General features: G+C 49.8%; 1 protein-coding gene across 1 annotated transcript in view; it reads left to right on the top strand.

Annotated features, from left to right (window-relative positions):
* Window positions 1–2,307: 2,307 nt before the first annotated feature.
* Window positions 2,308–13,687, top strand: part of Lipg (lipase G, endothelial type) — a 22,421-nt gene continuing 11,041 nt past the window's right edge. The window contains exons 1-4 of the mRNA XM_055622934.1: window positions 2,308–3,651; window positions 6,925–7,106; window positions 8,687–8,866; window positions 10,300–10,411. Coding sequence (XP_055478909.1) covers window positions 3,555–3,651; window positions 6,925–7,106; window positions 8,687–8,866; window positions 10,300–10,411 — 571 coding nt within the window. The 5' untranslated portion in view covers window positions 2,308–3,554. The remainder of the gene's footprint in view (window positions 3,652–6,924; window positions 7,107–8,686; window positions 8,867–10,299; window positions 10,412–13,687) is intronic.

Genomic DNA, 13,687 nt, shown 5'->3' with positions numbered 1-13,687 from the left:
CTGGATAGAATCCGAGGAACTGAAAAGACCAAGTGGCAAGAAGCAGAGAAAAAAGGGGTGTGATGTGAGGTGTGATCAGGATCCTGATCTTGAAGCTGAAATCATAGGATGACGCTCCTGAGAAACACTGTGTGTGTGTGTGTGTGTGTGTGTGTGTGTGTGTGTGTGTGTGTAAGCCAGACTCAGCTCTCTTTGCTCAGTTTTTCCACATTTATTCTGTGTAAACACTCTGGAGCTGTGCACTGGACCAACTTGAGCCTGTTCACCTCCTCTATACAAAGTCGCTGCTGATGGAAACTTCAGTAGTTGGAAGCTTCTGGCCTTTTACTTTGTGGAGGGGGAGTGTCCAGCTAGTTCTTTCTCAGATGCCATTCTCTTGCCCTAGCTCTGCAGGTGATAAATAACGTAAGGAGATTCCCAGGGCCAGGAGTTGGGGCCTAAGCCCATCTATCAAGGTCTGTGAGTCATAGCTTCAGCCACAGTCTTTCCTAGCAGCCTCATTTGCCCACCTTTTTGTGTTCTCTGAACTTCGAGTAAGCCACGCAGTAAATTTTTATCTCTTTTGAGCTTGCTACAGCATCTAGCACGATGCCAAGTGTTCAATATTTGATGGGATATTTGTGAGTCTTCTTTTCAGTTAATTTATTTTTATTTCATGTGCATTGGTATTTTGCCTGTATGTGTGTCTTTGTGAGGGTATAGGATCCCCTAGAACCTGAGTTACAGACAGAGTTGTGAGTACCATGTGGGTGCTGGGACTTGAGCCTGGGTTCTCTGGAAGAGCAGCCAGTTCTCTTAGATGAGCCATCTCTCCAGCCCAAGTTTTCCTTATACGAGCCAGTGGTGCAGCTTCATTCCAGGTTTCTACAAAGTCTGCTCCCTTATTCTGTGCCATGTGAGAACGCGGTGAGAGGGTGCTCATCTAGAAGCTGTAAAGAGCCGTCACTAAAACTGGACAACGTTGCTGCACTGATCCTGGACTTGTGCCCAGAACTGCAAGAACGGTTGTTTATGGCTCTCTGTTTATGCCTCAGCTCGCCAATACAGCTATGAACTAGGTTTCTGGGAATACCTACAGGTCAAGATTAGCTGTGGGAGGCAAGGGCGGCCTCTGGAGCATTCCAGGCTGAGTCCCTCAGTCCTGTGTTTTCTCTTAGTAGCTTCTCAACAGACACCAGGTGAGTCATTTTCTTAGTTGCAAGTAACATAAACAGCTCTGGATAATTTATGTGAAAGGCACCGAGTAGCAGTTGGCACAGAGCAGAGCAGAGCAGCCCAGCCTGGAGGGCTCCGTGAAGGCGGCAAGCCCAAACTTCTCTCCACACTTACCTAGTGGAGATTCCACTGCTTCACCGGGCCCCTTCTGGATGCGAAGATTGTAACCCTTTCATTAGCGCTTTGAAACTTCTCACACTGTGATTTAATATGGAGACACAGGAGGGCGCTCTAACCAACTAACAATGGAACTTTAAACTTTTCATACCCTTTCAGTTAAAAAACAAACAGTCCCCCATGATTTTGTTGAGCCTTTTCCCCCTCACCAGACAGGATAAGCAGGAAGACCCACTCCTCCCAGGAATCTCACCCGTGACAAAGGTCTCCGAGACACACCCTACATATTGTTCAGTTATTGGGACAGTGACAGTGAAAAAATGTAGCGAAACTGCCGGGAATTTCTGCCTTTTACCTTGGTTGTTCCCAGCTAATGGAGACTTAAAATAAAAAACAACTATCTATTTATCACAGGCTAGACCCTGATTTTAGCTATAAAGATTCAGCTAGTAAGGCAGAAAGTTATTTATTTATCACAGGGTAACCCCTGATTTCAGCTGTAAAAATTCGGCTAGTAAAACTAGTAAAGCTTGCCAAAGGCTCCTATCTAGAGGACAATTGGCCAAGGCCAACCTAGGGCAGTAGAGACAGACTGAGACTTCCTTCAAAGATGCAGGCAGGCCGGTGCCGCTTTCTATCCGCTAAGCGCGGGTGACACCTGGCCAGTGGGCAGGGGACTTGGGATGACATTCACCGTCCCGTGGATCGACCGCACTGAGTTTTATACTCTAAAGATAAAGCCGATCTGCTTCCTGATTATTGGAGACAGCTCACGCGAGCGACGAAGCGTGCTGCCTGGCAGGAACTTCTCGCCGGGGCTCGGTTTTCTCACGCCGGCCCCTGCAGCTGGAGCGCTCGCTCTAGGGGAGAAGGGGCGTGGGGCTGCTGCCGGGGTTCTCCTTTCGGGGGAGCCGTGCCGGGTGTGGCCAGCAGAGCAGCACAAGTAGGCTGGCAGGTGACGCCGCCCCGAGGTGGCGGGCTCCAGGGGACGGGTTCCAGGCGGCGGTTCCTCGAGCTCAGGATCTCCAGCGGCTCCGCCACCGCCCCGGACTCTAGAACTCGGGTCCTCTGCACGGACTCCGGATTACAGTGTCATTTGCTTGCGGCTCACAGCCACGAGAGAGCCAGCTTAAAGAGGGAGAACAGGATGGAAAAAAAAAAGAGGAGGCTGTTTAACTTCACTCAGCTGGAAGCTGCGCTCGTAGCAGGGGCTGGGCCACCCTCTCTGGCACCCCAAGGTTGGTTTGTGTGGTGCTCCGTTCCTACTTCCCAGCGGTAGCAGAGCGCCTACCCTCCTTACGGGCGCTTCTAGGCGAGAGCGTTCATTCCCCCTTGATCCCTAAGCCCCGGGAACGGGAACGGCTTTTCCCTTGCGTTACAGGGGAGGGGATGGCGCTGCAGAAAGAAGTCTGGCTTGGCCCGTGTGTCACAACTAGTCATGAACGGAGGTCTTTGAGGTGGGGTTTGTGTAACCCTAAAAAGCAGGCCCCAGCCCACAGCTCCGGTGTCTGTCCTCACGCTGCTTGACCTGGGCCAAAGCCCCCGGAGAGGGGAAAGAGGGAACGCACGTCCCGGTGGCTTTCCGCACCCCGGCCCTCGCCCCGGCGCGCAGCCCTCCCAGCGCCGGCGGCTCCCCGCCGTGGAGAGGGTGGCCTTCTGTCCACGGGAATCGCTTCTCCAGCGGGAGCGTCGTTTCGGTGTCCCTTTGTAAGATTCGGGGGACGACTGCGGGATCTGGGGATCCAGGAATAGGAGGGGAAGAGAGAAGCTGAGGACCCGAGTTCATCCCTGCGGGCGTCCACGTGGTGGGTGTGTGTGGCACTTCATTCAAACTTCGGGGAGTTCTGGGTTTGGGCGGCCAGTGAAGGTGTGACCAATCAGAGTCCCGAGGCGGGAATAAATTATGCAAATAGCCATCTGGCGATGGGTCAGATGACTCGAATACTTTTTAAAAGTACCTCTCCTGGCGCTCACGGTGTGACAGCGGCGAGCCCCGGCTCCGGCGAGGACCGCTTGGGCTGGGCAGCGTGTGTTTCCTTCCACGCGCTCCTTTCGGCCCTCGCCGCGCGCCACCTTCTCCCCCAGCTGTCCAGCCCATCACCTTCTGGCCGAGACCAGGCTGCTCACTTTTAGGCTCGGGAGGTCTTCAGTGGCTTAAAAAACAACCAACCAACCCCCCCGCCCCAAAGCCTGTTTGAGAGGAGGGGGCGTGGCAGGGAAGGATGCGAAACCCGGTTCTTCTGCTCGGCTTCTGGAGCGTCTATTGTTGCCTCCCGGCGGGAAGTCTCACAACCTTAGGTCCCCAGAGGTCGCTGCGAGGTACCGTGCATTTCTTTTTCTTACTCTTCTTCCCACTCCTTTTCTGCGCTGGGCCCTCACTATCCCGCCGACCCGTCTTCGGTGCTTCCACGTCCCGACGAAACCTTTCCCACTGCGCTGTCTGTATTCTCCTCCTGGGCGTCGGAGGCCACTTGTCCTGGCGCTTCCGATGAGAAGCATCCGCTAGCGAGCCGCGGTGGAGGCTGCGGGAGAGCGGAGTGTGTGGGCTGGGGACTCTCTTTTGCCTCCTCCCGCTTCCATTAAGCAGCGCCGTAGGGCTAGCCGAGCTGCCTCTCAGCGGCGCTTTCAAACCTTGTCTTCGGAGGTTGGTGAGACCCGAAGATTCTTGGAAAGAGCTCTGACTTCCGGTGCCCCCCCCTTGCCCATCAGCGCTTAGGTGTTTGGGAAGTTAAGGTGGTGGCGTGGCGGGCTTCAGATGGTAATTGCTTGCAGGGAGCACCTGGTCTGTAACTCCCCCTCCTCCTCCCCCATTCTCCTTCTAGCGTCTTGGTCTTGCTCTTCCTCTTCTTTGGTTCCTGTAGCACTCTCTCCCAGGAGACAACCTGTCCTGGAGGGGTGAGGGCGGGGCCATCCAGGGGTGGCATCAGCGGGGTTGGCTCCTAAACCTTTTTATGACCTCCTTATCTAGTCTGCAGAGATTGCGCCAGGAGCGACCAGTCCACGTTATTTTATGGGCACGTGGGAGCTCAAGTTGAAAGGAAGGGGGAAAATCTACTTTCTCCCAGCTTGAGTGTTAGCTAGAACGGTGACTTGGGGTAGGTGCCATCGCTAGTTCCTTTCCTGAAGGACGGTAAAGTTCCTTCAAGTGTCTGTGTTCTGTGGTTCTGAGTATTTAGGGGATGGTGTAATTCATTTGAGAAGCCTCACTGCATTCCAGTACCAGGAACTCTTGACGGTGGGGGAAGATACCAAAGAAGAGAATAGATGGCGGTCCCTGTCCTTGTGGAGCCTGGTCTCAGCGGTGGGAACTACTAAAATGCGTGCATGGAGCTCAGAGTGAGGCAGGGAAGAGAGGCTGAGGCGGGAGGTTTGAAGTGCTGTGGTGGGAGGGCGGTACCTTTCGCTGTGTGGTCAGGGAGAACCTCATCTAGAATTTGACCCCTCTGCAAGCAGCTGAGAGAATGAAGCAAGGACATCTGGGTGAAGAATAGTCAGCTCTCTTAGGAGACTAACAGCTCCCTTTTCGCCTAAGCCACCCTACCTGCTCTCTGTGGGAATGGCTGTCCGGGTTGAAGAACCGAACTGGTAATGTCTGGAGTTCAAATTTCTGCCAGTTGGGGCTTTGATTTCATGACAGCTCTGGTCTCGTTTCTTTGGCTGTGTTTTCTGGATTTTATCCCTGTTATAAATCTGGCCTATGTGCCTGACCTCTTTTGTCTCCTTGGCCCCTTCACCACCACACCCTCCATAGCTATGGTTTCTTGGCTCTCCTTTTGCTCCTCTTCCTCTTTTTTGGGGGGAGTGTAGAGGGTAGGGTGGGGATAGTGTCTCTTGTAGCCCTGACCGGACTCAAATTTGCTATGCAGCTGAGGCTGACCTTGAACAAGCGTGTGCCACCACGCCTCATTTATGTTTTGTGCATGCTACGCTAGCACTCAGCCAATTGGGTTACTCCTCAGCTCCCTTGTGCGTCTTTTCAGTACCAGTGATTAAATCTGTGGCCTCAAGTGTGCATCAAACACGCTGTACTCCGGAGCTACATCCTTGGCCCTTCACAACTGTTGCTGCTTATTATTATTTCAAAATCTAAAACCAGGACTAGCCAAGCTGCTCAGATTTGCCTTCCGTTCAGTCTGTACCTCAGGCAGGTCTCCAGTCTGGTGTCTGCCTGCCTGCAGCCTTCATAGTAGCTGGGCTTACACTCTTGTGCCACCAGGACTGGCTTGCCCTTCTGTTTATTAACTCTTGGATAAATTAGGCTCCCAGGATGCTCATTTGGTATCTCTCTGTGGCTTCTGGGTAAGAGGAGAGTACAGTCTATTTCCTAATCCATTATCCAGTGAGGTTTACTAGGAAGGCTGAATGAGTGACAGTGGGGGGGGTGTCACTCAGTGGCTCTCTTAAATGGCAGTGTCACATGGTCATGGTGGCCATCAGCACCACATCCTGGGAGCAGGAAGAGACAGCACTGTGTGTAACAGGGAGCAGGCAGGGGCAGCTGTGCTGCTCTGAGGAATTTTCCCATGGTTTCAGCTATTTGAGTCACTGGTGCCTGTTGCCACTGCAAAGAGCCCTGAGAATGCAAGGTCTTTGAAGTAAGTGTTGGATCAAAATGGGAATGCCAGGGAAAGCCATTTGTACAGTGGGTCAATACCCTTTTACCTCCAATTGCAAAATCCCAAATCTCTCAAAACTTGGAAAATTTCTGGGAACCTGTATGGCAAGAACCCGACCTTACAAGCCCTCACCTCATCTGGCAGCAAATCCTAATAGGAAGCTGTTTGTAATCTTTTTCTTTTTTCTTTTCTCTAGAGTGTGAGTTGTTCTCTGCTTCTTTGCAGAAAAATATTAGTGCATTTGATCCGTGGGGGATACAGGGCTATTGGGGCTGTCATGTAATATGGGGTATGTTTCACAATGCTTTCTTCCTCCCTCTCGATGTCATTGTCACCCTCCCTGTCACCCTCTCCCCATCTCTCAGTCTTGTTATAAAGCCCATGCTGGCTGAATTTCATTATGTTGCTGGTCTTGAATTTAAGTAATCCTCTTGCTTTGGCCTCCCAAGGGCTGAGAATGTAGGTGTGAGCTACCAGGCCTGGGAAGGGTGTGGGGACGTGAATTCCAAGTTACCTGTAATTCTCTCTCTAGTCCATGCTAGCCTAGAATTCCCAATCATCCATTTCTGCTTCCAGAGTGCTGGTATTATAGGAATTACACCATTGTGCCTGGCCCTTAAGATTTTTTTTTTTTTAATATGAAAATTTTAAAATTCTTGACTCAATTGGTCTTAAACATTCCAGGAAAAGAGAATCTACCCTCCAAAGGTAGGAACTTGAGGAAGGGAAGGAAGGAAGGGAAATCAGTTTGGTAATGAAGAATAAAGAAAAGTAAGAAAGTCAGCTATAGTTCAAATGACTTAGGCGAGCCGAGATATCGGATTTCCAATAGCTTCAGATTCCCTTAGAAGGCAAAGAGGAATCACTCAGTAGGTATAAAAACTAAAACCCACATGAGAAGCAGTTTGCTCAAGACTGAACTAGAGAGCTCACTACCCCAGTCAGCAGAAGGATTTACCCTGTTCTTTCTCTCCAGATGAACATCCTAAAGCCTCTGGAGCGCCAGCTACCGTCAGACCCTCTGTGGCTTTTAACATCCACACTTCCAAGGACCCAGAGCACGAAGGGTGTAATCTCTTCCTTGGTGACAACCAGCTCTTGGAGGACTGTGGCTTCAACATGACAGCCAAAACCTTTTTCATCATTCACGGATGGACGGTGAGCCCAGGAGGGGGCCCTGAAGCTTTATAGAAGATTTGATTCCTTTTGTTTTGGTCAATTAAGAAGAACAGTGGTGCTTCCAGGTTCCAAACCTTCTCCCCCCTCTCCTTGTGGGCTGCTTGTATTTCGGACAGCTGTGAAGAATGTAATGGGCGCTTCGCAGAGGGGGCGATCTGGACCCAGCAGGGTGGCGTTTAGTGATGGCATGCAGTGGGCTTTCAGAAAGTGGCTCTCCCTAGGGCAGCAGCCCAGCTCCTCCAGCTCAGAAGGAGTTCTAATTATACTTAATTACATCGGCCAACCACTGCCTGGAGGGGGCCCATCCTGAACTGAAGCAACTTAACTGGCTCAGAGAAGCTGAGGGGCCAGCTGGCCTGGCTGGCTGGCTGCTATTGGCATACTGCCCTCCTGTTTGCATAGAGATGGCCCCGTTTAAAGGCACTGGGGCTCTTTATGTGCCCTAGCTGAGCAATTTCCATTGAAAGGCCCATGACAAACTTCAACAAAAAAGGGCTTTAACACTCAGCGTCACAAACTCTTGGCCAGCAAGGGATTTGTTCATTCATATAATGACCGTCTGTAAGAAAATGGCACTATTAAGTGAGCACATTTCTGCCTGGACTAATTGGAAGGGGACGCTTTTCCTCTTAATGATGAGAAATTCATATCCGTTACATTCTTGCTGGGTCTTTAGAGCTGACATCAACAGTTGAGGTCGGGCCTTCGAGATGGAGGGTAAGAGTCTACTTTTCTGATGTGAAGGAAGGGATGATAGAGGGCCTGTCTGTCTGTCTTCATCCCTTAGGACACAAGTGAAATCTCACATTTGAATTTCTCTAAGGCCCTCCTGTCAAAATGCAAATACTATCGGCCTGCAGCTTACAAGTGGGGAGCATTCCGGAAAGTTCTTTTGTAATGTGTTTGGAACTTGAAATGGTAGTGCCCCATAGAAGCAAGTTGTAAACAGTGTTTGGGTTCCCAGGCTCAGCGCCGAAAATCTATTTATTCGATAATGTACGTGTGGGTAGGTTTACTGCTTCTAGTCACCATGCATAATGTTTCTGTGGGAAAATGTGTTCTGAGTTCTAATTTGGGATTCCAGGGGTGGAGTTTTCTTACTCTGGGGTCAAGAGGATGGCGGAGATGCGTTGTGGGAGGGAATCATTTGTTAACTTGGGTTTGCCTAAGTGACAGTGCCTCCCTGCGTCTCTAAGGGAGGAGCTAATTCTCCAAGGCAACCTTCTCTAGCTCCTTGAAGGATGGACCAGGCCTCTTGCCTGACTGTGACAAGGATTCAGACTAAGCTCTTGTCATCATCACCACCAATACCTATAGAATAGTGAGTATGGCAATACTAGCACAGCACATCAGCTCTGAAAAATTTGATGGGAAACTGGGCATGTGAAGAGCAACAGAGGAAAGAAAACAACAAGCCTTATGCCTTTGGCTGACTTTGGATGTCTTCATTTCCTCGGCAGCCAGTGGGAAGAATCAGTCAGTTGGGGGAGAGGATCATGGGACTTCTGAAGTCCTGAAGGAGACTGGAAAGAGAAATAACCTTCCTTTTTTCTTTGCAGATGAGCGGCATGTTTGAAAGCTGGCTGCAGAAGCTTGTGTCCGCCCTGCAGACAAGAGAGAAAGACGCTAATGTGGTGGTGGTTGATTGGCTGCCCCTGGCTCACCAGCTGTACACAGATGCGGTCAATAACAGCAGGGTGGTGGGGCAGAGAGTGGCTGAGATGCTGGACTGGCTGCAGGTAAGCAGAGATGAATGGGAGCCATCTCTCAAGCAGCGGCTTAAGCCCATGCTTCCTTCCCTCCTTCCTTCCTTCTCACCTTCCTTCCTTCCTTCCCTCCCTCCCTCCCTTCCCTCCCTCCCTCCCTCCTTCCTTCCTTCCTTCTTTCTTTCTTTCTTCCTTTCTTTCTTAATTTAGTTAATTTCTAGCTTATGTGCATTAGTGTGAAGGTGTCAGATACCTTGGAATTGGCATTAAAGACAGTTGTGAGCTGTCATGTGGGTGCTGAGTATTGAACCCGGGGTCCTTTGGAAGAGCAGACAGCTCTCTTAACCACTGAGCCCTCTCTCTAGCCCCAAGCCCATACTTTATTAGGAAATGCAGAGCACATGTTGTTACTGTGAACTTCGAGTATGATCAAAATCTCCAGCGTTACAGTTTGCTAAATTAAAGCATGGCATGAACTACTCAAAGCCTGCTCCAGACCCCCCTTGAAGAATCTCTGGATTCTTCCGTTACTTTATTTGCTATTAAAAAACAAAACAACACAATCTGTCTCGTGCAAGATTAGTTCCTGATCTTAGAAGCTGATGCTCTAAGGGTGGTTGAGAATGGTAAAGGAGCCAGGGCCAGCTTTCAAACTGGAGGCGCCATAGGTGGGTGCTGTCGCCTTTGGAGGGTGGCTGCACTACAGAATGGCAAGGAGGCCCCTTCAACTAGATCAGCCACTGCGTTATTTGAACTGTTGTGTGCAAAACAGAGCTTGAGGTCTTGATTTACTTTTTATAAAGTTAACCTTTTGCCTGAGACCAGTAGACCTAAGAGGCAGGAGGGGCAGGGGTCAGCTGTCAAAGTGACCCTAGGGAGTTGAGCATTTCCTGCCTGTCTTTCCTTTCACCCGGGAATCTTATGAGTCCTGGAAGAATCTTGAGCAAGCAGTACTTCTTTGCTCTGAGGTGCTTTAGAGAGTGTTTTCTGAGCCACAGGTCAAAGCGCCACCTTAGCATCCTCAAGGTCCCAGCTGATGGGGTCACTGTTCTGACTGTGGGAGCCCAGGGAGCTTAAGGTGAGGAGTCTGAAGGCCTTGGAAGTAGAGGTCGAAGCACAGACAGATCAAATGGTCATAGGTCACAGGTCGCTGCAGTCATGGCTGGCACTTTGGTTTGCAGTGGGGATGGAATCTTTGACCTTTACACTGATGTGTCTGAGCCCCCAAAGAAAGGAAAGCTCGTAGAAGAGCTTGCGGAGCTCAGGCCTGCCTCCGGGAGTCATGCCTTCCACCCCGTCCCCTTGGTGTTTCAAGCCACACCGAGTCCTTTAGAATGTTCTGTCCCTGGTGGCCCGTCCACAGTGCATGCCAGCAACACTGGTAAGGCTGCAGGCTGTCTTTGACTGTGACCCCTCTGGCCCAGGACTACACTCTTGAGCTCATGCTCTTTGGTGACTTTCTGCAGGAGAAGGAAGAGTTTTCTCTTGGGAATGTTCACTTGATTGGCTACAGCCTTGGAGCACACGTGGCTGGATTCGCTGGCAACTTTGTGAAAGGGACAGTGGGCAGAATCACTGGTAAGATTTGCTTTCACCGTGTGTGTATGTGAGTTGTGTTAGCCGTGTTTTTCAGACTTTCTCCTTTCTGGGAGAAATTCGAGATGGGGAAATCACAAGGTCTTGGAGTAATAGGGACCGCAACGTGGAAACCACTGGTCTAGCCCAAGAGCCAAGGAAACAGGTAGAGCTGTTCAACCTGCTCAGTGACAATTAGCTGAGAACGAGAGAGCAGAAGCCAGAGGGGCCCTGTCTTGGCTTCCAGTGTGCTGAGGGTTCACTTTTGCTTTCCAGCTTTGAGATTCCAGATATTTGAGAAAGAACTAAGTGGCAGAGTCTTGTTTGAAACCTGCCTCTGGTTTCTGTTTCATCAACCAATAGCTCCTTTCCAATGCTAAGGCTGCCTCTTTATCAATGACAGTTACCTGTGTAGATTGAGTGGCTGAAGTTTGTAATTAAAGAGACTTTTCTGATATTGGTATCCAAGTACTCAACAGAAATTTTTTTTTTCTGAATTGAAAATTGAATTTTTAATGCTTGGATTTGGACTGAATTATTTGATGACTATGAAAAATGTCAAAGATCCTTTATCCATTTTTGGAACCTTCAGATACATAAGAGAGCCTCCTCTGCACTAAAATTGCTGGTGAATTTTTGGCCCTGACCTTTTTTTTCCTTCTGGCATTCTTTCACAGGCATTTATCTCTAGCTCTCTTCCTATCTCTAATATACTAAGGATGATATCTTAGGTTGCTTTCTGCTGCTATACCTGAACAGCACAGACTGGATAACTTATAACGCATAGGAGTTGTTTTATTTATTTATTTATTTTTATGACCTAGCATCTTTTTGCTGCATGATAACATGGTGGAGGGTATCACGTGATCAGCCAGAACAAGTGTGCTAATTTAGGTCTTTCTCTTACAAATCCACCAGGATCACATTGGGAACCCCACCCTGATAAGTTTATCTAATGCTGGTTGGCTCTCAAACACCTCGCCTCCAAATACCAGTCGCATTTGGATTTGGGGTTCCTTTTTCTGTCTGTGAATTTTGTGGGGTGGATACATTTAAGCCACAATCAGAGGGCACCTAGAAGAAAAGGTATGCTGGCAATCTGTCCCTGTAGAGCTTTTACTTTAAAACAGGTCTCGGGTGGAAAGGAGCCTAACAGGTATGCACACCTATGTCTTAATAGGTGTGCACAGACAGAGTCTAACAGGTGCACAGACAGAGATTATTAGGTACACACACAGAGTCTAATAGGTGCTCACACAGACACATGTGTATAAACTCCTTTAGAGCCAGTGATTCCATCCAGCATAGCTTGAGAGCCTCTCTTCCTGACTTGTGTATTGGGGCTTGAACTGTTCAAAGGAGGCTGTGACTGTGTGGCCATTCTCCAGTGTCCCAAAGCCAGGCCAGTGGATGCAGCCTGCAGCACTCCTATGGTCTCTACCAAGGTCAAGGCCCAAGATGTCCTTGGTAACAAGGACAAATCAAAGATTCTGTTTTTTCCCTGTTTCTAGTCTGAAATGAGACAGGGTTAGCAAGAGCGCTTTTCGGTTCTTCTGGCTTGTTTGGGTGGTACTGCTGACAAGAGGGCCTCTTGTCTGTGGCCATCTAGGGAGCTGGCAGAATGCTAATCAATGCTGCAGGCAGAAGCCCTCACGCCTTGAGAGTGGGCCCTTCCCTCCAACCCCCTCTGTGGAGCAACGGCCTGGCCTCTGTCCAGTTGCCTGCTGCATGTTGCTGTAGGTGTCAGATGGGAGCTAGGCCTTCTTTTCTCATTTCACGTAGACCTGAGTGATAAGAGGATGGAGACCACAGCTTCAGATAGCAATCAGTGGTGCAGCAGCGAAGCATGCAATCCTAACTGAATAAGCAATAAGCAAGAAGATGGATCCCTTTAAGAATAGGAGGGAGGTGTGGATTCTATGCAGGCTATAGGATAGATGCTGTTTAATGTTCATCCCTCAAGCACATGGTACTTCCTCCATGCTATCGCGGAGCCACACAGTAACCTTGCAGCTTTCACAGATGGTTGAAGGAGGACTGGATGACTAAACAATGAGCCTAATATCTTGCACACTATAAGGAGCAGATCTGGGATCCAGTCCAGGTCACTAGGTTGCAAGGCCTGCCTTCAGCTACTATCTAGAAGTATAGATAAAATACATAATAAAAAATAGATGATGTCACTTTTCTCCTTAGCTTGTGGGCCAGGATGTGTACCACACAGTCCAAGCAGGGAGCCAGCTCAATCTGGGTAGGTGAAGGCCCCACAATGGCCTGTGAGGCCCCCTCAGCTGTCGGCATTCCTCCAGCATAGCTTCGTTTCCATGGAGCTGCCTGTCTGGTGAGGACCTTTGTTTGCACCAAGGAAAGAGCCCCTCTCTTGTATTGGTTGCAGAGCATAATGTTCCTCCTCTTCTTCTTTTCCTCTTCGATGCACATGGTGAGAGGCAGGGGGAGCTTCTGTGTCATGCTGTGGCCCTTGCAAGCCTACCAAAGAGTTCATTGTGGGCTGTTCTGGAAGGGCATGCTTTTGTGCCATCTTTCTTTTAGGCCTGGGCTAGGGTTGAGCCCTAAGTAGCCTGGGATCCCTTTCTGCTGTGGTCACCCATAGAATCGTCCAAGTGTCTGAAACCTTCTGGTTTTAGCCTCCACACATTTCCATGAGCAGTGAGCCATGGTTGGTTCAACTCTAGAAAGCAGCTCCAACGTTTTCCTAAAGTTACCTGCTCATAGGCGTCCCAGTGATCTCTTTGTACTCACTGTCTCTTTGTACTGGGTCTGGGAAACATGGTGCTGTTATCTGCTGCCTCCTTTTAAGACACGGGTTTGGGGGTCATTGGGAGGCTTGTTCCCACCCCAGCAGAAGCGGGCAGATCTCTAAGAATTCCAAACCAGTGTGGTCCACAGAGTGAGTTCTACAAGAGTGTGGGATGTGCAACTGGACAGAGGCCAGGCCTCTGCTCCCCAGAGAGTGTGGAGGAAAAGGCCTGCTTTCAGGACGTGAGGACCGCTGCATATTGCACTGATGAGCACCTGCCATCTCCCCCAGGCCCTTGTCTCAAAAAACCAAAACAAAATAAACAAAAAACAAGTGACATAGTTCTTGACCATATCACCTCCGGGCCTTGGTGTCTCTGGACTAGGGTGTGTCAGTCTGGCAAGTGCTGTTATGTGGGGCCTGTGGAGATGTGGTGTGTGTGTGTCAGGGCCATGTGGTACATTTTAGGATGTTTAGCTGTATCTCTGGCCTGTACTCTGTAGATGCTGTTAGTTCTCCTA

Source organism: Psammomys obesus, unplaced genomic scaffold, assembly GCF_907164565.1.
Source record: "Psammomys obesus unplaced genomic scaffold, mPsaObe1.curated_primary_1811, whole genome shotgun sequence".
Lineage (NCBI taxonomy): Eukaryota > Metazoa > Chordata > Mammalia > Rodentia > Muridae > Psammomys > Psammomys obesus.
The sequence above is the reverse complement of the archived record's forward strand: the minus strand, read 5'-3'. Positions and strand labels throughout refer to the sequence as shown.